Raw genomic sequence first — 22780 nt, forward strand, 5'->3', positions numbered from 1 at the left:
ACTGATTGGGATGACTTTCAATCCTTGGTTATGCTGGGAATACGCAATGAGATTTTTCAGCAGATTTACTTTACGATCGGTTTTCTGATCTTTTTCTGATTGATTTTATGATTGATTTCCATTCACTTCTATGAGAAATCAATCAGAAAAACTATCGAAAATCAGATCGGACATGTTGGAAATTATCTATCGAACAATCTGCCAAAAAAACTCATGGTGTATTCCCAGCATTAAAGTTCCTCTTAAAGAGACTCTGAAGCCTTAATAAAAATGGCTTTTTAGCTTATATTCAGCAGGGGCATGTTTGCCCCTGCTAAAATGCCACTATCCCGCGGCTGAACGAGGGTCCTTTCCCCTCCAAATCCCCCACCCCCCCCCCTGCAAAATCACGACCAACTTGGTCGTAGATTTTGCTACCCCTGTGCGCTTCCGTGTGAGGCCGGGCTATGAGCTGCAGCCCTGCCTCACACGCGTCTTATCAGTGGCTGATCTCTGCCTCTCCCCGCCCCTCTCAGCGCAGGCAGACAGATGGGCGGGGGAGACGCGGAGATCCGCCGCTGATGGATGCGTGTGAGGCAGGGCTGCAGCTCATACCCCTGCCTCACACGGAAGTGCTCCCCGGGCAGCACAGGGGGGATTTGGAGGGGAAAGGACCCTCGTTCAGCTGCGGGATAGCGGCGTTTTAGCAGGGGCAAACATTGCCCCTGCTATATATAAGGAAAAAAGCCATTTTAATTATGGCTTCAGACTCTCTTTAAAAGAAAAATCTTGTCTGTACAGATTATAGGCATAAAAAGCTTTGCAGCGGAGGAAAGGCCGCTTACTTGTAATAACAGCACTGTGTGGAAGTTTCAATATCACTATAATTAAATTTCTCTTGGTCGGGATCTATATAATCTTGCCCCATAAACTGCTTCGCTGATGTGTGCCTCCTCTTTGAGAGCACAATGCTGGGAGGAGAGTGGAGTCTCGCCCCACCCACATGTATGCTAAGCTGTTTCTCCTTAGTTCTAGCAAGAGTAGACATGCGTTTAGGGCACTGCTGATCACTGAATGTGCAATGGTGCTTTTCCCAGAGAGGATCACATGACCTTAACTTTTTAGTGGAGATTGAAGGTACTGGGAAGTAGTCCTTGGCAGATATTAATTATTTCTAGTACGAGTATTGTGAGCTGCAAAGCCGCATCAGCCAGTTACCAGAGACCTATAAATGAAACTCCACATTTCTTGTCTGCTCTGAAAGATTGAACCCAGCAAAAAAAACTTATAGGAAAAAAAAATAGCACTGGTATAAAGTTACTGGAAGGGTTAATAACTCAAAGTTCCACTTCATTGGGATGCTAATTGAGAAGTGCTCCAAATTATCAGATTTTCCTGCTTTTACTACTTGCAGTACAATATTGTGGTTACCAATTGCAAATAAAGCAAAGTGGAGAAGCTTCTATTCCTCCTTTCTATAAGGGAAAAGAAGCTTCTCTGCTTAGTTTTATCTCCAAATAGTAACCACATGACCATCTGATCACTTTGTTCAGCAATGGCACTGTGTCCGAGTGAAGTGGAACTTAAAGGGATACTGTAGGGGGGTCGGGGGAAAATGAGCTGAACTTACCTGGGGCTTCTAATGGTCCCCCGCAGACATCCTGTGTCCGTGCAGCCACTCACCGATGCTCCGGCCCCGCCTCCAGTTCACTTCTGGAATTTCAGACTTTAAAGTCAGAAAACCACTGCGCCTGCGTTGCCGTGTCCTCGCTCCCGCTGATGTCACCAGGAGTGTACTGCGCAGACACAGACCATACTGGGCCTGCGCTGTGCGCTCTTGATGACATCAGTGGGATCGAGGACACGGCAACGCAGGCGCAGTGGTTTTATGACTTTAAAGTCAGAAATTCCAGAAGTGAACTGGAGGCGGGGCCAGAGCATCGGTGAGTGGCTGCGCGGGCACATTATGTCTGCGGGAGCCCCGGGTAAGTTCAGCTCATTTTCCCCCGACCCCCCTACAGTATCCCTTTAAGATGGCCGTACATCAGGCGATTTGGCGGCTGATCGATAATTTGAACCCCGTCTGATAACGGACCTTAAAGTGAACCCGAGGTGAAAATAAACCGATGGGATAAACAAATGTATTTATCCTCCTCCTCCTAAAAATGTTTTTTTTTTTTTTTTAATATATCCCATGATTTTATTTTACATCTAAACATTTACAGAGTAGATTGAATGTTTTCTCGTTTCTGCTCAGTGGCAGCCTATTAAGTGTCCCTAAATGAAAATACATGAACTATTGACCATTTGTTTTATCTCCCCCTGCTCTCAGTTGTATTGGGCCAGGAAAACTTTTATGGCTGTAATTTGCTTATCAGTGATGATTACTACTGTATATTCCCAGCTAAATCAAGTATTACTTATTACTGTTTTGCACTGTACTTACACATGTTTATCTCATCATGTCGCATGTCGCCTCGAGTACACTTTAAGTGCAATGATAGTTCTCTTTGGTGTGGTGGAATCCTCATGTCTCCTGCTCACCCGCTGTCTCTTCTCTTCACTCAGGAATATGGTGCTGAAAGGGAAGTTTAAGGAGTCTTATGTCCTTCCCTCCATGTCTGTGAAACCTCCGTTGGGAACAGAGCGCAATCTGCCCCGCGAGAAACTCAACCCACCCACACCCAGTATCTACGTACGTATATTAGATATTGCAAAGACAAAAACTTTGAATACCCCCTCTCCTGCAGAGTGACACAGACAGAAGGGAGCTGTGAGTCTGCCCCTCCTCCTGCAGGGTGACACAGACAGAAGGGAGCTGTGAGTCTGCCCCTCCTCCTGCAGGGTGACGCAGACAGAAGGGAGGTGGGAGTTTGGCCCTCCTCCTGCTGGGTGACACAGAAGGGAGCTGTGTGTCTGCCCCTCCTCCTGCAAATTAAGAGAGAAGGGAGCTGTGAGTCTGCCCCTCCTCCTGCAGGGTGACCCAGAAGGGAGCTGTGAGTCTGCCCCTCCTTCTTCAGGGTGACGCAGACAGAAGGGAGCTATGAGTCGGCCCCTCCTCCTACAGGGTGCCACAGACAGATAAGTGCCCTGAATATTCGGCATATTTATTTTTCTCTTTCTTCCTTCCTTAGTTGGAGAGCAAGAGAGATGCCTTTTCTCCTGTGCTGCTTCAATTCTGCACTGACCCTAAGAACCCCATCACAGTCATTCGAGGTCTGGCTGGATCCCTGCGGCTAAGTGAGTTCACAAATCTTTACACACCTGTCCATTTGGTGTATCTTTGACAGTCTGTAGGCATACACCTATTGGTACAATGTCCTTGTCTGTTTGAGGGAAACCTCATACATATTGTTCCTCAGTGGCCTTTTTTCTAGGTGTCCTATCAGAATTCAATTCTGGTGCTCTTTCTTGTTAATGACACAGTTCCTCAACCTACTTTTTTGCTTTTTAAGCTTTGTCCCTGTAAGCTCCAAAAGTCTCATCCTCTGCTTGTCTTCCCCAGATCTAGGCCTCTTCTCCACCAAGACTCTGGTCGACGCTAATGGAGAACACACTGTAGAGGTCCGTACTCAGGTCCAACAGCCTTCTGACGAGAATTGGGACCCTTCTTTTACCCGCCAAGTCTGGCACTGTGAAAGCAGCCGCTCCCATACCACCATAGCAAAATATGCACAGTACCAGGCTTCTTCTTTCCAGGAGTCACTGCAGGTGAGTGCTCTAGGAGATCTTCCATCACATTATGGTCTAAACTAGGCTGTCCAACTTCAGTCCTCCAGGGCCATATCCATGCCATTGTTTAGGATGGACTGAGAAATGTGTTGTAGTTGGTGAACCACACCTCTCCTGATTCAGTCCCATCAATTTCAAATGTGTGAGGACCTTGGCCGTTGAGGACTGGAGTTGGACATGCTTCAGGTCACATGATAGTCCTAGGTCCAGAGCTACCATGGGGAACTCTGTGACCTCTTCAGCCGTTAATGAAATTGGTTTTCAGATGGTGTGCAGACTAGTGCTGTGTAGGAGGTGCAATAGTCAAGTCCCATAGAGGGCCAAATTAGGTGTTCATAATGGGTCTCCCTTGATAGGGTCATGTGCTAACGATCCCATCTTGTTCAAAATCTCCTCATTGGGTAATTGGGGGGAAAATTATTTCAGTGGATCTTGTGAAATTTTGATGGCTGTAAGGTTGGGTACACTGGGAGTTGCAGTTATTTGACACAATAAAATGAGATGCACAGACAGGAAACTGTCAGGGCCATGGTCTTGACATCACACTGTGGGAGGGGTTTCACCACAATATCAGCCATTCAGACCCTCCTGCTGATCTATTGGAGAAAAGGAAATGCTTTCCTGTGGGAAAGGGGGTAGCAGCTACTGATTGGGATGAACTTCAATCCTGGATTACAGTTCCTCTTTAGGACACGGTACCCTGTGTCAAGGCAGTCTAAGACCCTGTGTTGCAAGATAGGCGGGGAAGAAGGGTGGAGAGCCTTGTTCCTTTTTTTATTCTAATGTGAAATCAACTTAAGCTTGGACAAGAGAGGCAAGAAATCTCATAGGAGTTTCAGCAGGGGTGGAGCTTGCCGACCTCTCACTGAGGCAATCTGACGAGTTTTGGTGAACAGTCCAGCTCGTTAGTATTAATAACCTACAGTGTGATCCAGAGACCATAAAACTTGTGACTAGACAGGTCTGTTTACTTCCGTTTCCCGGGATACGGCTCTGCTGTGGATTCTGTGGTCTTCTGATTTTATGTCTCTTGGCGATGAGAATAAATATGGCCAGGAAGTAAGTAAGAAAGCGTATTGTGTTTGGGGAAAGTCACGGAATGGTACGTTCAAGACAAAAAAACGAAAAGATGTGTGAAGCTGGGTAATCCCTTTAAGCAGCTGTAATAGGACTTAAAGCCTCCCACGGTGTTTATCTTGGCTGGATTATGTTTTTTTGTGATTCTTGAAATACGCCCACCAACCACCTTCCTCCTCACACTTTGTACTTGTGTTTTCCTTCCTGCTTTTATGTCACTGTTCCCCCTCCGCCGCTCGGTTTCCCTCACAGCATCCGCTCACTCTTCTCCTTTCTCTGCCTCCTTTTATAGGAAGATAAAGACAGCGATGATGAATCCAATGAGCCTGACAGCACCACAGGAAACCCACCTCCCAGGTAGGTCAACCGCCAGGGCGTGTGAGGGGGGCGTCGGTCAAGATCAGGCCATGAAACGGCAGCACGGAATGGGGTTTGGGATCAGAATGCCTCTGCCCTGGCTGTAGCCATACATTTTAGAAGTGAGCATTGAAAAGGATTCAGTCTAAAATGTAAAGGGACCTGAAGTGATAGGGATGTGGAGGGGCTGCCATATGTTTCCATTTGAACCATACCAGTTGCCTGGTGGTGATGATCATTGGCATCAGTAATGTCTGAATCCCACACGTGAAACCAGCATGCAGCTTATTCAGAACACCTGATCTGCATTCTATTTTAGGGTCTGTTGCTAAAATAAGGATCAGCAGAACAGCCAGGCAATGTTCATTGTTTAAAATGGATCCGAGATAAACTTTTACTCATTGCATAATTGTGTTCCTTTCCTATTGTTTATAGGGCATTCCTCAAGCCAAATATGTTTTTGCGTTTTGTTTTAATACTCTAATTCCCATTAAAGTAAACAAGCCTCGCCCACAGCTCATAGTGCCTTGGCACTGTAGCAAGGGCTTATGGGAGCTGCGTCTGGGTGGGAGGAGGTTACTAGCCATTGATTTCAGAGGCAGAGGGGAGGATGAGAGGGGACTGAATTTACACACAGGCAAGCTGATAGCATCTCCAGCTCTCAGCATGTGACAAACAGAACATGGCTGCCCTCATTGTATCTCAGGAATAAATAATCATAAACTGTTGAAGCTGTTTGCAGCTAGATATGTTGTGTAAACTATCTAAACTGTATAGACAAGTTATTATTATTATTATTTATTGTATTTATAAAGCGCCAACATCTTACGCAGCGCAGTTACTTGTTACAGTTAGTTCTTCATCTCGGATCCGCTTTAATAGGAAATAAATGTCAGCCTCCATATCCCTCTCACTACAGGTGTGCTTTAAAAAAATAATAAAATAGTATTGTGATCAGCATCAAGTTTTCAGACATGCTTTAAATGTTCCCCTTGCTCTGCAGTGTGCTGCTATATGTAGTTTGTGAGCCTGGTGTTAATACTTGAATGTTTTTTGTTTTTTGTTTTTTTCTTTTTTAGCACAAATAATGAGCACAAATCACCCCAGATCATTAAATTTGGCACCAACATTGACCTTTCTGACCCTAAAAGGTAAGCATGACCAAGTTGGAGTTCTGTGTAATGTAAGAGGAATATGTGTAAAAGGGGCGTTTATGCCTTTTGTCTCCTGTCAGAATTGTGAAGGTTTAAGGGTTCTTAGTATTATCTCAGCAGCTGCTAGTATTGCTTCTTCTGGGCAAAAAATCTTTGCTGTTCTGTAGGAATCAGTCTCCCAGCTTAGGAGTCACTCCATAGAGTGCTCAAACCTCTGCTGGGACTTCTTTTGCCTTCACTATCCACATCTTGTTTGGTTCCTCTTTTAGACCCTGGTACTCCTCCAGCTCCTCCTACCTCACCTCCTTAGTATTGCTGTTACTTGGCACTGATACGCCCATCATCACTGCTGCTGGGCTTTGTCTACTTCCCTGCTATCTAGCTGATTGGTCCGTTTCTAGATCTTATCTGATATCTTCTACCGCCTTCCATGGAATTTCCCATTTGTACTTTGCCAGCATGTGAGATGCAGACGGGAACACTATACAATGGCACAACTGAGTACCCCTCATTGTGTACAGAACGTCTGTACAGCGTATGGGCTGAACCCTTCAGTGTATTAGGCCTTGTCCAAGGCCCCTCTGCAAGCCTGCTCTTTGAGCCCTGCCAACTTTGGTAGATGCCTGGTGTTGTGGATCTCTCTAGTGCCTGTCCATATGCTTGGTGGCTCTGTGCCGTCAGTCCAGCTCTCTCCAGCCACTAATAGGATTTTCCAAGGTTGCCACCTCATACTGTTGAAGGTACATCCTATGCAGCAGGGCTGTCCAACTCCAGTCCTCAAGGGCCATGTCCATGCCAGTGTTAAGAATGGACGGTGAAATGCGTTCTACTTGAGGAACCATACCTTTCCTGATTCAGTTCCATCAAAGCTGTGCTAAAAATGTGTGAGGACCTCAGCCCTTGAGGACTGGAATTCTACTACCCTGCTATGCAGGATCCTGTCTTTCTTTATCACTTCCTCTTCTTCCAAGTCAGCAGATTAGCTTAGGCATTCTCTCAGCAGCTCGTCTGCTTAGATATTTTGATATGTTATTAGATCCAAAGTGTCTTATCTAGGACAGTGGCTTTGATACTTGCCAAACCACACCCTCCCTCTTTCATCTGGTGTACAGTTTCTGAGGGTGACTTGGAGTGGAAATCCCTGTAGATTGAGTGGAACGTCTCAGGTCTTCACATGGGCAGACCCTGTGGCCTACTCATTCGAACAGAAGGGTATCTGATAACTGGTAGGGTGAACCTTTTAATGGTATGGATCTAACTAGGCTTGCTCTTCTGCACCGCTTTTATGTTTGGCCGTTTTTTGATGGTACCATTGCAATTGCCACTTTCATTGTGGTTTAGATGACTACGAAGGAGCAGAAGATGACGGTTAGATCTTCCAGGCAGGAATGTTATGCACGTTTTGCAATTTTCCAGGCATGAATGGCAAAGTGATGATGTATATGAGTCGTTTGGTATCGTCAAGTCCTTGTATTGACTTGTATTTCTTGGTCACTTCCAGGTGGAAGCCTCAGTTGCAAGAGCTTCTGAAGCTGCCTTCCTTTATGCGGGTTTCCTCTAATTCAAACATGTTGAGTCACGTGGGCCATACCATTCTTGGCATGAACACAGTACAGCTCTACATGAAGGTCCCCGGCAGTCGTACACCAGGTATTGTTTCTATCTCCATACATGAACATTTTATTTCATTTTACTTTTTGTTTGTATATTTTGGGCTATCATTTCCATTCGTGTCTGCTCACCACTTTTTTGGTTTCTCCTTTCTTTCTTTGCTTAATCTTCTATTTCCTGATGTTGATTTCCGCTTTATTTTTTTCCTTCCACTTATCTGTATCTATCATTTTTCTTTTCTGTTTGGTTCCTAAAAACCTCTTTAATGTCCACTCTTGATACCTATTCTTTCTGTCTACTCAACTTCTCTCCCACTTCATGACTGTCCCCCGCTGTCCTCTTCTGTGTAGCATAGCATATAGTAGGCTGTGCCGTCTGTCATAAATGATCTCTTCTGCTCTTGTAGGTCATCAGGAGAACAACAACTTCTGCTCAGTCAATATAAACATTGGCCCTGGGGACTGTGAGTGGTTTGCAGTGCATGAAAATTACTGGGATAAGATCAGCGCCTTCTGTGATAGGTGAGTTGGAAATGTTGCGGTTTGGTGAGTTAGGTAGATTACTGCTTGTTGCGAACATGGAGCTCTGTACTCTAGTCTTTAACTTCTGGTTTCTACCAGTAGTCGGCAACAGAGACACCAACCATTGTGTCTGTACTAGTTTCTTCTCAAAGAAATACATATTACTGAGTGGTGACAAATAGCTCGCAGTTACCCAAAACTAAAGTGTCAAATTTGTTCCGAAGACCGAGAATAGGAATGAGCGAGATTGACTTCACTAAATGTGACGTCTTCCTTCAGTTTGAGAGGAACGTGGGCTGTGTACGCAAGTTTTAAATCTCATAAGCCACTGCCTCCTTTCCAATGCATTCCAGGCTACGCTCCATCTTTTTATACTTCTGCCTTCTAAGACGGAACTTCCACTCTGAAGGCGGAAGTATAAGAAGATGAAGTGCGACTTGGAACACATCCCAAGGCCTGGCTGAGTCAACTTTTTTCTTTTATTAGAGGGAAGCCATGTTCATAAACCTCCTTGGCGTTATGATTATTTCCGTGTTTAGGGTCTAAAAGCCATGCCTTTTTTTTTTTTTTTACACAAGCTTTTAGACCCTAAAAACAAGCATTAAGAAACATACTACAGAGAGATCTGCAGCAGCTCCTGCATATAACTCACGCAGGCACGGGATTACCGCTCTGAGCTGCGGATTTCCATCCCGTGCCTGACTCGGGATTACCGCTAAGGTTAGTGGATCCGAGACGAACTTTTACTCATTGCATAATTGTGCTCCTTTCCTATTGTTTATAGGGCGTTCCTCAAGCCAAATACTTTTTTGTTTTAACTCTAATTTCCTATAAACTAAACAAGCCACACCCAGTTTTTCAGAGAGTAAAGGAACTTTCAGACAGTAGCAAGGGCTCATGGGAGCTCAGTCTGGGCAGGAGGAGGGGGAGGTATTACTAGCCAGAGATTTCAGAGGAGGGGGGGTAATTAGGGTTTTTTTGCTCAAGATGCAGATAACCCTACCTCTGTGTAATGTTTACAAACAACATGGCTGCTGTCGTATCACAGGAAGAAATAATCCATATTCTATTAAAGCTGTTTGCAGCTAGATTTGTTGTGTAAACTATCTAAACTTTAGATAAGATATATAGACAAGTTACTTGTTCTAGTTGCACTGCTTGCTGCTGCCTGGCCACTGCTTGCTTCTGCCTGGCCACTGCTTGCAGCTGCCTGGCCCACTGCTTGCAGCTGCCTGGCCCACTGCTTGCAGCTGCCTGGCCCACTGCTTGCAGCTGCCTGGCCCACTGCTTGCAGCTGCCTGGCCCACTGCTTGCAGCTGCCTGGCCCACTGCTTGCAGCTGCCTGGTAACTGCTCACTGCAAGCACAATCTGCACTCATGTAGTCAGTACTCTGCAGCACTGATGGCCCAGGTATTTTCCTCTACCTTTATAAGTAATTGGCTGCACTGTGCAGGATGCAGTTGTATTTTCCACACCCACACTAATTGAGCGATTTGGCAGCAGTGTTGCTAGAACATACTAATACTCCAAAATGACTATGTACAGACGTAAGGTAAGTAAGTTTCACTGTTTGCAGTTAAGCCATGTGTACAGCTGAATGGATTGCTTATCTTTGCTTTGCTCATCTGCTCTCCTTGTATTTTTCTGCAGAGGTTGCTGAAAAGAGCAATATGGCTGCGCTTCCTGTGTTGAGAGGACAGCGAGAGTGTGTTACTTTGATTCTGCTCCTTTGGCAGCAGAACTGCAAACTGACACCAGCCATCTGGATTCAGCATTGTCGGCAGAGTATAAGCAGTGAACAGTCACCGCTAGGGATGATGGGAAGTGTAGTTCTGTGTCCAACAAGGCAGTTGGTACAGAAGACCACAGTGGATCTGTCCAATAACCCTGATGCTAGAATACCGTGACGGGGCTAGAAGATCGTTGAGGTCCAACAGAAAAATGAGGTAGCTTCAAGCAGGCACCTCTTTGTGCTCTGAAAGAAGCTTCTCCAGTTCCTCCTCATTTCATTAGGCATGAAGAAGTTGCTCTATAAGGGTGCTTAAAGAGAAACTCCAACCTAGAATTGAACTTTATCCCAATCAGTAGCTGATACCCCCTTTTACATGAAAAATATAATGCTTTTCACAAACAGACCATCAGGGGGTGCTGTATGACTGATTTTGTGCTGAAACCCCTCCCACAAGAAGCTCTGAGTACCGCGGTACTCTGGGCAAACTGCCACAATATAACAAGGTTTTCACAGACAGGAATTAGCTGTTTACAGCTGTCTCTAACAGCCAAAACAGCTAGGAGCAGCTACATAACCTGCCCACAGTAAAAATGTCACCATGTAATAAATGTCAGAATGTAAATTAGGGAGAGGAAAGATTTTACAATGAGCAAACACTGACTAAATCATTCATACATAATTATTGTAAAAAATGAAGCACTTTTTTTACTACATTATTTTCACTGGCGTTCCTCTTTAACCACCCTGGCGTTCTATTTCCCCAGGATTTCCGTGCAAAAAGTGGTTCAATTAATTTCCCATAATTTTCAACCAATTTTTTTTTTTTTTTGCAATCTTTTTTTTTTGTATTGAATTCAATACAGGTTATTGTATTGAATTAAATTTAAAAAAAAAAGTGTTTGCTGCGCGATTTTGATGATGCTGTGTGACACTGGTTCCATCAACGCCGATCGACGGGGGACATGTGATCTCCAAGGGAGAAGCAAAATCCGCCAAGGGACATGGAAGAAGGCACCAGGGAAGCTATCAGAGGTACGCGACGAGGGATCAGCATGCCAATGGTGAGTATAAGACCCAGATGTATAGCCAGATGTATAGCCAGGTATAGTTAGCCAGATGTATAGCCAGGTATAGTTAGCCAGATGTATAGCCAGGTATAGTTAGCCAGATGTGCAGCCAGGTGTAGTTAGCCAGATGTATAGCCAGGTGTAGTTAGCCAGATGTATTAGCCAGGAATAGTTTAGCCAGATGTTTTGCCAGGTATATAGGGAGCAAGATGTTTGCCAGGTGTATAGGAGACAGATGTGCAGCCAGGTGTATAGGAGACAGATGTGCAGCCAGGTGTATAGGAGACAGATGTGCAGCCAGGTGTAGGGAGTCATATGTATAGGGAGCCAGGTTTGCGGGTGCCTCTGCCCCCCCCCCCCTATTGCCCCCGATGCCCCCTGACTCTGGCCGGGTGTCCCTTCTGTGGGGGGGCTCCCCTTCTGTGCTGGCTGGTAGTGGCCGGTGGGGATCCCCTATGTGGGGGGGGGGATCCCCATACTGCGCGTGCAGGTGGCTGGGTGGCCCTTCTGTGTGTGTGGGGGATATCCCCTTCTATGGGGGCTAGTCATGGTCTGTCGGGGACACCCCCTTCTGTTGTGGGGGGGAGGTGGGTGTCCCCATCTATGAGGGCTGTGGGTGGCCTCTCCCTCCTCTTCCCCCCATCCCTTCCGATCCCCTGTGCCCCCCCCCCCCCCCAATCCCGTGTCTCCCCCGTCAGAAGCCCTGATCTACTCACCTGAGGGCTTGCTCCTGCAGCGGAAGCGGCGCACTTCCTCCTCCATCGCGAAGTCTCGTGTTCTCTGTAATTACTGTACGCGGCTTGGTGACGTCACCAAGCCGCGTACTGTAATTAGAGACCGGGACTTCGGCGATGGAGATGGAGGGTGTGCATCTCGGCCAGCGCAGGAGAAAGCCCTCAGGTGAGTAAAGCAGGGCTTCTGACTGACAGGGGGGAGACACGGGATGGGGGGGGGCACAGGATCGGGGGTGAGGGGGGCACGGGGGACAGAGAGGGAGGAGGGAAAGGCCACCCACAGCTCTCATAGAAGGGGACACCCACCTCCCCCCCCCCCCCGCACAGAAGGGGGTGTCCCCGACCGGCCAAGACCAGCCCCATAGGGGGGATACCCGCCCCCCCCCCACACACACACACTACAGGGTCACCCGCATGCACATTACGGGGATGCCCCCTCCCCCCCCTCCCCACAGAGAGGATCCCCGCCGGTACCGGCCACTACCAGCCAGCACAGAAGGGGACACCCTCCCCCCGCACCAGCCACCCGCAGCACAGCAGGGGACACCCCCCGCCCCCCCCCACAGAGGGGATCCCCGCACCAGCCACCCGCAGCACAGCAGGGGAATCCCGCATGCTGCTGAGCACATTCTCTGCTCCGATGGCTGCACAGGGATTCCCCCGGGTGGCTGGATGCTAGTTCTGCACGCTGTGGGTAGCACAGATCGCTACCCACAGCGTGCTGACAGGCATCCAGCCATCCTGGGGAATCCCTCTGATGAGGGAAAAGTGCAGCCGGCGGGGCAGAGAAACAATAAATCTCCCTGGCAGTATTGACGAGCTCAGCTCGTCAATACCGCTTTCAGCAAGGTTTTTCCTGGACGAGCTGAGCTCGTCAATACCACCAGGGTGGTTAAACTTCAGTTGGTAGGGCTCCAGGCTTTAAACCAATTAGCAACTTCACTAATTATCTCATTTGAGATAAGGGCCCTGCTTTTGACCTCAGTCGGCAGAACTCGTTGAGCTGTAAATTCTTGGAATGCTTTGATCTCTCTGTGTAAGCAGAAAATATAGAAGCTGAAAGCAGAAGTCCTCTATTGTCTCACACTGCCCCCTAGTGACAAGTGGCCATAAATAAACATTACAGAAGTACTAACTAGAAGCAAGGACATGTAACAAGTAAGAAATAATAAAAAAAAAAGTCCTAAAATCAATTGACCTGGGTTCTAAATAAATTTGCTGCTAAAGAGTTAAAGGACATCCAAGGCAAAAAAAAAAAACTGAGATAAACAATTGTATCCGTCCTCCTCCTTCTAAAAATGACTTTTAAAGTTATCCCGTGGTTTTATTTTATATTTATATCCACTTTTTAAGCTTTTACTGTTGTATGGCCTTTTCTTAATGACGCATTAATTGAAGTATGCCGGGGCTAAAATATATGAACTATTGACCTTTTGTATCTCTTTCCTGCACTTAGAAGCCATTTACTGCCACTAAAGTGTTTTATGGCTGCAATTCCTCATCAGGGAGGGTTACGGTACGGTAGAGTCCGACCTGGTCCCGACCCGGACAGGAACTGCCACTTACATACCTGATTTTTAACTTTTTCAGGCAGAGAAAGGAAAAAAAAGGAACACAGCATAAATATTAGTGTGCTAGGCTCTGTACATACCCATGTCTATCTCATCATGTCACATGTCACCTCGTGAGTCCTTTAAGCACTGGAGAGTTTTTTTTTTTTTTAGCAACTGTGTGGCTCTGGGGTTCAGACTCTCAGCTTTACCTCCAGAGGCTCTATTTACTCCCTCCTCCTCCGGCTCCTGTTCTGAAACAAAAATCTCCCTTTCAGAATTTGAGATTACTACATTTAAAGCAGTGCTGTCCATCTGGCCCGCAAGAGCTCTCGCTGTGGCCCATCTATTTGCAGCGCCATTCCCACTCCGTCTTTCTCTACGCTTGTGTCTGCATCCTGAAGCCAGGACATTGTTGCATGGCTCCATGATCTGTGTTCTGCTTGACTCAACCTCTGGCTACGATCTGTTCACAGGCTCTGTTCCCCTCCAGGCCAAGACTCCCGAGAGCTTGGCCCTCCACGTCCGTGAACAGCACTGATTTAAAGCATCACTATCCATAAATCTAGTTTACCATTCTGGTTTCAAAATTAATTCCAGCTCCAAAACTAAGCTCCGCATCTGCTGCAGTGCTAAGGCTTTCATAAAACATGGCTTTCTTTGCTCTGCATCCAAGCAATGCAACCACCTCACAGCTCTTGAGGCTTGCAAAACCTAGATGATCTTACTCCAGAAATCTCTTCCAGAATAGAGATATTCCAGTTTTCTTAGAAACCCGAGTTCTTCTTGGACTTCTTTGAAAGCATTGAGAATCTGCAGGACAGTGAGGCATGGAGGACTTTTTCTCAGCCTACTGCACTACAACGTATAGAACGCTAGACCGAATGTTACTCTTGCATCTTTACTACATTGGAGAGCTTACCCAGGAATGTCTACAGAGGGTTTTTTAGGAGCTTGGTCTTCGGAACCTGTTAAGAAAAAAAATATGAAGGCAGCCATGCCTGGCTATCATGCTGACCTTTTGGCTTCAGTGCTAAGTCCCTTGCAATAAGTGTTCAGACAATGGTCTCTGATTTGGATCCGTCATGGGTGCATAGTAGTTAAAAGGAACCACATTTTTTTTTTCCTGCAATTTCTCCTGGTTTTTAATAGCTACAGGAGCTGCCATGCTTCCCCCTCGCCTTCTAGCTGCCCATTATTTATCCAAGAGAGGTTTGAAGATGGTCTGTGGCTTCTCTAAACTTTTTGAAGCATAGTGTCCAATTCCACCCCCCTCCCCTTCTCAACCAAAGACTACATGACGTTGTCCACCCACACGATATTCCAAACGACCTTGTTACTTAAATACTGGCTCCATGTGTTTAGATTGTCTGTCTGATGCTTCAGACGACCTTAAGGTCCGTACACACGCCGGACTGGAGGCAACGACGGGCGGATCGCTCGGAAACAGCCGTATCAGTCCGCCGACAGTGCGTACATACGCCGGACTGTCGTTGGCACGCCCACCCAGCGTGTGTACGGACCTTTAGTCTAGCGTGTATAGAAGTGGCCTGTAAACCTCTGACTTGCTTCGATCACTTCCTGCTTTAGCCGTGAAGGTAGGAGATTATGACCCAGCCAATCATAGCCTTACAAATTTATGGAGACAATAATCTTGCAGAGAGAGAAGAAAATGATGTCCCAACTTTCCTGTATCTCCTTCAATATGTTCTGAAGCCCAAGAAGAACGATCACTGTCAATATTTTATTATATTTGGGGTATCCTGCGATGGGTTGATGGGAAGAAGCATGGGACAATATTCAAATTTTTAAAAAAAGGTTCTGGTGCTTGTTAGTGGTGCACACACTAATTTCTTGATTTGGATCAGCATGATACCCAGGGAATAACATTTGTAAAAAAAAGAATAAAGATGGTGGCCTTCCTATTCATGTCCTTACAGTTTCCCTTAGTTCATTGCTGTGGATTTTGTCTGTAGAGGGTGTTGCCCTCGGTCATGCCTGTGTTGATGCATGCTTCCAGCATCTGACCATTTCACTTTCTGCTTTCCAGGCACAATTTGGATTATCTGACTGGATCATGGTGGCCGGTGTTGGAAGACCTTTACCGCTCTGACATCCCCGTCTATCGGTTTGTGCAGCGCCCCGGAGATCTAGTCTGGATCAATGCAGGAACTGTCCACTGGGTGCAAGCCATTGGCTGGTGCAATAACATCGCCTGGAATGTGGGTCCTCTGACACGTAAGTACCAACCCTTCTTCCTACGTATGTCCCTGAAGAGATGTAGAATTTTTTTTTAACCATTTAACCACCCTGGCGTTCTATTAAGATCGCCAGGGCGGCTGCGGGAGGGTTTTTTTTAAATAAAAAAAAAACTATTTCATGCAGCCAACTGAAAGTTGGCTGCATGAAAGCCCACTAGAGGGCGCTCCGGAGGCGTTCTTCCGATCGCCTCCGGCGCCCAGAATAAACAAGGCCGGCCGCAATGAGCGGCCTTCCTTGTTTTGCTTACATCGTCGCCATAGCGACGAGCGGAGTGACGTCATGGACGTCAGCCGACGTCAGCCGCCTCCGATCCAGCCCTTAGCGCTGGCCGGAACTTTTTGTTCCGGCTACGCTGGGCTCAGGCGGCTGGAGGGACCCTCTTTCGCCGCTGCTCGCGGCGGATCGCCGCAGAGCGGCGGCGATCAGGCAGCACACGCGGCTGGCAAAGTGCCGGCTGCGTGTGCTGCTCTTTATTTGATGAAAATCAGCCCAGCAGGGCCTGAGCGGCAGCCTCCGGCGGTGATGGACGAGCTGAGCTCGTCCATACCGCCCGGCTGGTTAAGTACCAGCGGTCTCTGCCCCCTTAACCTGCTGAGCGGTCTGGACGAGCTCAGCTCGTCCAACACCGCCAGAGGCTGCCGCTCAGGCCCTGCTGGGCCGATTTGCACCAAATAAAAAGCAGCACACGCAGCCGGCACTTTGCCAGCCGCGTGTGCTGCCTGATCGCCGCTGCAGCGCGGCGATCCGCCGCGTGCAGCGGCGAAAGAGGGTCCCCCCAGCCGCCCGAGCCCAGCGTAGCCGGAACAAACAGTTCCGGCCAGCGCTAAGGGCTGGATCGGAGGCGGCTGACGTCAAGACGTCGGCTGACGTCCATGACGTCACTCCGCTCGTCGCCATGGCGACGAGGGAAGCGAAACACGGAGGGCCGCTCGTTGCGGCCTTCCGTGTTATCTCTTGCCGCCGGAGGCGATCGGAAGATCGCCTCCGGAGCGCCCTCTAGTGGGCTTTCATGCAGCCAACTTTCAGTTGGCTGCATGAAATAGTTTTTTTTTTTTTATTTAAAAAAAACCCTCCCGCAGCCACCCTGGCGATTTAATCAGAACGCCAGGGTGGTTAAGGACCAGAGGCCACTGGCAGCAGAAACGACGGCATAACGACCAATCGCCATCACCGCCGCACGACGGGAACCTGGGCCACCGACTCTGCCGTAGAAGGCAGAGTTCCTGTGAGCTGGTCATTTCATTGGCTTCTGACCCTGCCTATCAATGTAAGCCAATGGGAGCTGCTTACGTGGATAGATAGGGTCAGGAGCCAATGAAATCTGCTCCTGGTCCGCTCATAGGGCGCTGCCATTTATAGAGACGGCAGAGCAAGCGAGCTCGGCGGGGAGACGGCGGCAAGATTGTCGGGAGCAACTCTTTCAGGCAGAGAGGGAAAAAAAGGAACACAGCATATTTATTTGTGTGCTTGGCACTGTACATACACATGTCTATCTCATCATGTCACATGTCACCTCGGGTATCCTTTAACCCTCTGGGGGATAATCCCGAGCTGAGCTCGGGGTAAGCCGCCACAGAGGTTTTCTCAGGCCCTGGTGGGCCGATTTGCATAATTTTTTTTTTGTTGCACGGAGCTGGCACTTTGCTAGCTGCGTGTATATACCGATCGCCGCCCGCTCCGCGCTGATTCGCCGCTACTCGCCGTGCCGCTCCCCCCCCCCCCCCAAGACCCCCTGCGCAGCCTGGCCAATCAGTGCCAGGCAGCGCTGAGGGGTGGATCGAGACTCCCTCTGACGTCACGACGTCGATGACGTCATCCCGATCGTCGCCATGGCGACGGGGGAAGCCAAACAGGAAATCCCGTTCTGAACGGGATTTCCTGTTTGCTTTGTATGCCGGAGGCGATCGGAGGGGGTGGGGGGATGCCGCTGCACAGCGGCTATCATGTAGCGAGCCCTGGGCTCGCTACATGATTTAAAAAATATTTTTTTTTTTTAAAATAGTGCTGCGCCACCTCCTGGGCGATATAATTGTATCCCCCAGGAGGTTAAATCTTAAATTACTTCAAATGTAATGCAGTATTGTACTTGGTGAGACTGCAGCACTCTTGAAAACATATGCAAGGAGAGTGCGGTCCTGCCCCACCCATTTTTAAGCTGGCTAGATACTCTACTATGCCTTAACTAGAGATAATTAATTTATGCTATGTAAATTATTTGGGAGTTTAAAAACCACCTGTCATCTGTTTCTCCGTGGTCATGTGACCTTAGAAGTCTCTACAAGGCTATTTTTGAGTTTGCACAGAAAGTTGAAGTGAGACCTGGTCATGTGATCATGATGATTTGTTGCCTTACCAATCTGGTCTCTTGATCAAATCTATTTTACGCATTCCCCCCAAGGGTAGTTTAATCAGAATAAATTGTACATTTTGCAAAAACTGGGGATGATCTGCTTGTAGGCCACTTCTTGATGATCAATGCTTCTTGCAGCTTATCAGTACCAGCTGGCTCTGGAGCGCTTTGAGTGGAACGAGGTGAAGAATGTCAAATCCATCGTGCCCATGATCCACGTCTCCTGGAATGTGGCCCGGACAGTGAAGATCACAGATCCAGACCTGTACGGTATGATGAAGTGAGTACGCGGACTTTCACAGTTGACGCATCTTCCAAGCCATCTCCATCCCCTCGCTGATCACCCTCATTTCCTCTTCATTTATTGTCCACCCTCAATCTTGTGCCTCGCCTACATTCTTCTTCCTCTTCATCTCCTCTGGTCTCTCTTCCATGTACTGTCAAGAGCCTCCTCCCCACCTTTACTTGCATGTTCACTCTTCAACCTTTTACAAACTTCAAAAGCTTTGGGTGGCTCAGAAGGAGGTGTTCCCACATGATGATGCTCTTACTCATCTGACACCCGCTCGGTCGCAGTTTTTGGTCTGTTTCCTGGGGGCGGTTAGTGAGATACGGCCGCTTCCCTCACACAGACTAATATTACACTCTGCATTCAGCTTCAATGGGTGGGACTCGAGCTGTGTCTCTACCCTGCGGTTGCCTGCAGGTCAGAGGTCATCTGATGACCTCAAAACAGACCGGGTGGGCCAAGATGCCCAGGCATATCTAGTCTGATGGGAAAGTATATTATTAGGGTAACTCTAATCATAATGGAACTGGGAGTGTAGAGGTTGGATGTTATGTAGGTTTTTATTGCTAGAAAGCGTGACCATATACTGATCAGTTTAGCTGGTCTACATAAATCCTCTGCTGTGCTCTCCTACACAGAGTTGCCGCTGCAAATTGTTGTTGACTACCAGATTTGCTCTGTTGACATCCTGCAGCCTTCTTAGGTTCCCCACTTCACTCTACCCTCTGAGTCCGGTCACATGTTCCTGGGAGTCAAGTGATGAACATCATAGAAGGAACAGCCACACCTGACTAATAACTCTCAGTAGGGAGTGCTATGCCGTGTAGCTGGTCATTTGGGAGAACTCCGGGGGAAGGGGTTGCACATCAAGATAAAGGCCTGGTGCACACCAGAGGAGTTTTTATGAGCGTTTTGAGTTTTTGAAACCTCCTGCTAATGTTATCCTATGTGTCTATGCACACTGGAGCGATGAGGTATTGTAAAAAAAAAAACCTAGCATTACATTGGGTAGAGCTTTTGAAACCTCTAGCGTTTGGGGAGCTTTTGTGGTGTGTCTCAGCCCAAACTGTTTTGTTTCTTCCCTGCCTTTATTGGACCCCCAACATTCAGTTAGCATATGAATTGTTTAAAAAGTACCTACAAATACCTGTTTTTAGTGATGAGCAGCCTAATCCATGACCACTACTAACTGGTACCTCCCCCTGTACTTCTGTGTTGGAACACTTCTGGGAGCGGCAAGGGGAGGCCAAGCTGTCACACTACACCTCTCCCAAACAGGATGCAGGAGGATGAGGTGTGACCAAGCTGCCACTCTAAACCTCCACCATACAGGATGCAGGAGGAAGAGGTGTGACCAAGCTGCCACTCTAAACCTCCACCATACAGGATGCAGGAGAGGTGGTGTGGCTAAGCTGCCACTTTACTCCTCCCCCAAACAGGATGCAGGAGGAAGAGGTGTGACCAAGCTGCCACTCTAAACCTCCACCATACAGGATGCAGGAGGAAGAGGTGTGACCAAGCTGCCACTCTAAACCTCCACCATACAGGATGCAGGAGAGGTGGTGTGGCTAAGCTGCCACTTTACTCCTCCCCCAAACAGGATGCAGGAGGAAGAGGTATGGCCAAGCTTCCAGCCTACGCCTCTCCCATACAGGATGCTGAAGAGGTGTGGCCAAGCTGTCACTCTACACCACCTCCATACAGGATGCTGGAGGAGTAGTGTGGCCAAGCTTCCACTCAACACCTCCATACAGGATGCAGGAGGAGGGGTGTGGCCAAGCTGCCACTCAAACCCCCCTCTCCTATTGGGATTGTAAAGCGCAGAGTAGGATGGTGTGGTTGTGTCGGCAGCCTACCAGACGCCATGATGGGCCTTTCTTACTAGCAAGAAGGGACGATGGTCACGTGACCACGCTTATGTTAGAATGTGAAAATACAGATATAGGTTTATGAACTGTGAGAGGGGGGGGGGGGGGGGGGGATAAGGTCAAGAGATTGGGAAGGGAGGGGTGGGAGTATAAAGTGGAAGGAGACTTTAATTGTCCCACTTGAGACATTTTGGTTTGTATCCTGACCTCCTTTGCTTTTTTGTGTGCGTTTAACCCTCTTGCAGGTACTGCCTCATGCAATCCATGAAGCGATGTCAGATCCAGAGAGACCACTTGATCCGCAGTGGGAAGAAGCTGGCCTACCAGGCCAGAGTGAAGGATGAACCAGCCTATTACTGCAACGAGTGTGATGTGAGTGTGGCTCTGTGGCTGGGGGTGGGGCCTGGAAAGGGTGTGTTACTGGTGTCTGATGGTCCCGTCTCTCCTCATTTTGGCAGGTGGAGGTTTTCAACATCCTGTTTGTCACCAGTGAGAGCGGAGGGAAGAACACCTACCTTGTGCACTGTGAGAGCTGCGCCCGCCAGGTCAACGGCAGCATGAACGGCGTAGTCATCCTGGAGCAGTACAAGATGGAGGAGCTTATGCATATTTATGACACCTTCCACCTGGTGAGGGGCTAGGGGGGGCAATCTCTGCTACTGTATGAATGAATGCTGCATAGTACTACCTCCAAGGCCTGGGAGCAAGCAATTTTCACACCCTCGCCCTGGGTGCAATGTAGCCTAGAAACTGCCCTGCTTGCGCACATAAGTGCTGGCATGGTTGCCCCACATACTGTATCTAAAAATACTACACTAGACCTCCTGCCCAAGGATATCTGTATACAGTGAGCCGACTGCTAAAGGTCCGTACACATGCTAGATTAAAGTTGATGTAAAGAGAAATGCAAAAGCCTGCGAACATTACCCTGGCAAAAACTAACCAGTCTTTCATCACAAGCTCAGCCTCCTGTTTACCGCAGTTTCCTCAAATAGCTTGTGATGACGGGAACAAACAAAAAAACAATCTATGGCCAACAGAAAACCTGTTCCCTGCAGTCAGAAGCCCCGCCTCTTTTGCACTTTTGCGTAGACTGGAGATTACATCACTATTGGATTTCAGGAGCATTAAAGGTACCCCAAGTGAGAGGGGTATGGAGGTTGCCATAGTTATTTCTTTGTAAACCATGCAAGCTGCCTGGCAGCCCTGTTGATCATCTGGCATAAGTAGTGTCTGAGTCAAAACCCTGGAACAAGCATATGGCTAATCCTGTAAAGTCACAGCACCTGATCTGCTGCATGCTTGTTCAGGGTCTATGGCTAAAGGTATTAGAGGCAGAGGATCAGCAGGACAGCCAGGCAACTGGTATTGCAGCCAGTCAGATACTCGCCTAAGAAGAGGGAAGGCTCTGAGTCCTAATGAGCCTTCCCTCTCCTCTCCCGGTGCCCTCAGGGTCCTCCGTTCAAATCCCCGCCGTGGGGGACTTCGGAAGTCTTCGGGAGCAGAGTCCTCCCGAAGACAGGTGGCTCCATACTGCGTATGTGCGAGTGCGTCATAGAGGGCCCTTGTGCATGCGCAGTATGGATTGGCCCGTCTTCGGGAGCCTGAGTGCTCCCGAAGACTTCCGAAACCTCCCTTCGGCGGCGGAAGTGGCAGTATTTGACCGAACTGGTCGAATACTGCTACGCGGGATCCTGAGCGGGACGGGCACCGGGAGAGGAGAGGGAAGTCTCATTAGGACCGAGCCTTCCCTCTCCTTAGGTGAGTATCTGACTTTTTTTATTTATAAATGGGTTCCCAATAGCTTTAAGAAGGAACTATGGCAGCCTCCATACCCCTCTCACCTCGGGTACTATTTAATGTTCCCAAGATCCAAAAGTGATGTAATCTCCAGTCTACGCAAAAGAGGAGGGGCTTCTGATTGCAGGGAACACATTTTCCATTGGCCATACATTTGTTCCAGTCATCACAAGCTCTGCCTCCTGTTTACCTCAGAAGATATCACTTAGTGCTTGCGATTTATAATGTGAACAAAGCCTGAGTGCTTTTGTGAGCACTTTTTAAAGCTCTTTTCCCTGAACTTTCAGAGTGATTTGTGCTTTAAAGGGGCACTGGCGAAAAATGTTCAATGTAAAATATGTGCAAACATAGACAAATAAGGAGTGCGTTTTTCCAGAGTACAATGAGACCTAAATTACTTTTCTCCTATGTTGCTGTCACAGTAGGTAGTAGAAATTTGACAGAAGTGACATGGATTGGACTAGTCAATCTCTTCACAGGGGATTCTCAGCAAGGCTTTTATTCTTTATAAAGATAATCCCTAAAAAGGATTTAAAGTGTAACTGCCGTGAATAAAATCAAAAATTTTTGCTTCTGTACATTCGTTAAGTCTGAGGGGAAATAAAGAAGCAAAAAAAGACAACCCAGCATGCCCTGCAACTTTCTTTGTGCGGCAACGTACCAAATAAGAGTCAGGTAAACTAGGGAATGATCATT

The 22780-nt window shown here is 47.8% G+C and overlaps 1 protein-coding gene across 7 annotated transcripts in view; it reads left to right on the forward strand.

Moving 5' to 3' along the window:
• Positions 1-22780, forward strand: part of KDM6B (lysine demethylase 6B) — a 222653-nt gene that overhangs the window by 194212 nt on the left and 5661 nt on the right. For all 7 annotated transcript variants that reach the window (XM_068273987.1, XM_068273979.1, XM_068273985.1 and 4 more), the window contains 11 exons: positions 2548-2674; positions 3114-3219; positions 3485-3690; positions 5081-5145; positions 6225-6296; positions 7801-7949; positions 8317-8431; positions 15566-15753; positions 18266-18407; positions 20530-20656; positions 20743-20913. In XM_068273987.1, the coding sequence (XP_068130088.1) occupies positions 2548-2674; positions 3114-3219; positions 3485-3690; positions 5081-5145; positions 6225-6296; positions 7801-7949; positions 8317-8431; positions 15566-15753; positions 18266-18407; positions 20530-20656; positions 20743-20913 (1468 nt within the window). The remainder of the gene's footprint in view (positions 1-2547; positions 2675-3113; positions 3220-3484; positions 3691-5080; positions 5146-6224; positions 6297-7800; positions 7950-8316; positions 8432-15565; positions 15754-18265; positions 18408-20529; positions 20657-20742; positions 20914-22780) is intronic.

The sequence above is a fragment of the Hyperolius riggenbachi genome, chromosome 3 (assembly GCF_040937935.1).
Source record: "Hyperolius riggenbachi isolate aHypRig1 chromosome 3, aHypRig1.pri, whole genome shotgun sequence".
Lineage (NCBI taxonomy): Eukaryota > Metazoa > Chordata > Amphibia > Anura > Hyperoliidae > Hyperolius > Hyperolius riggenbachi.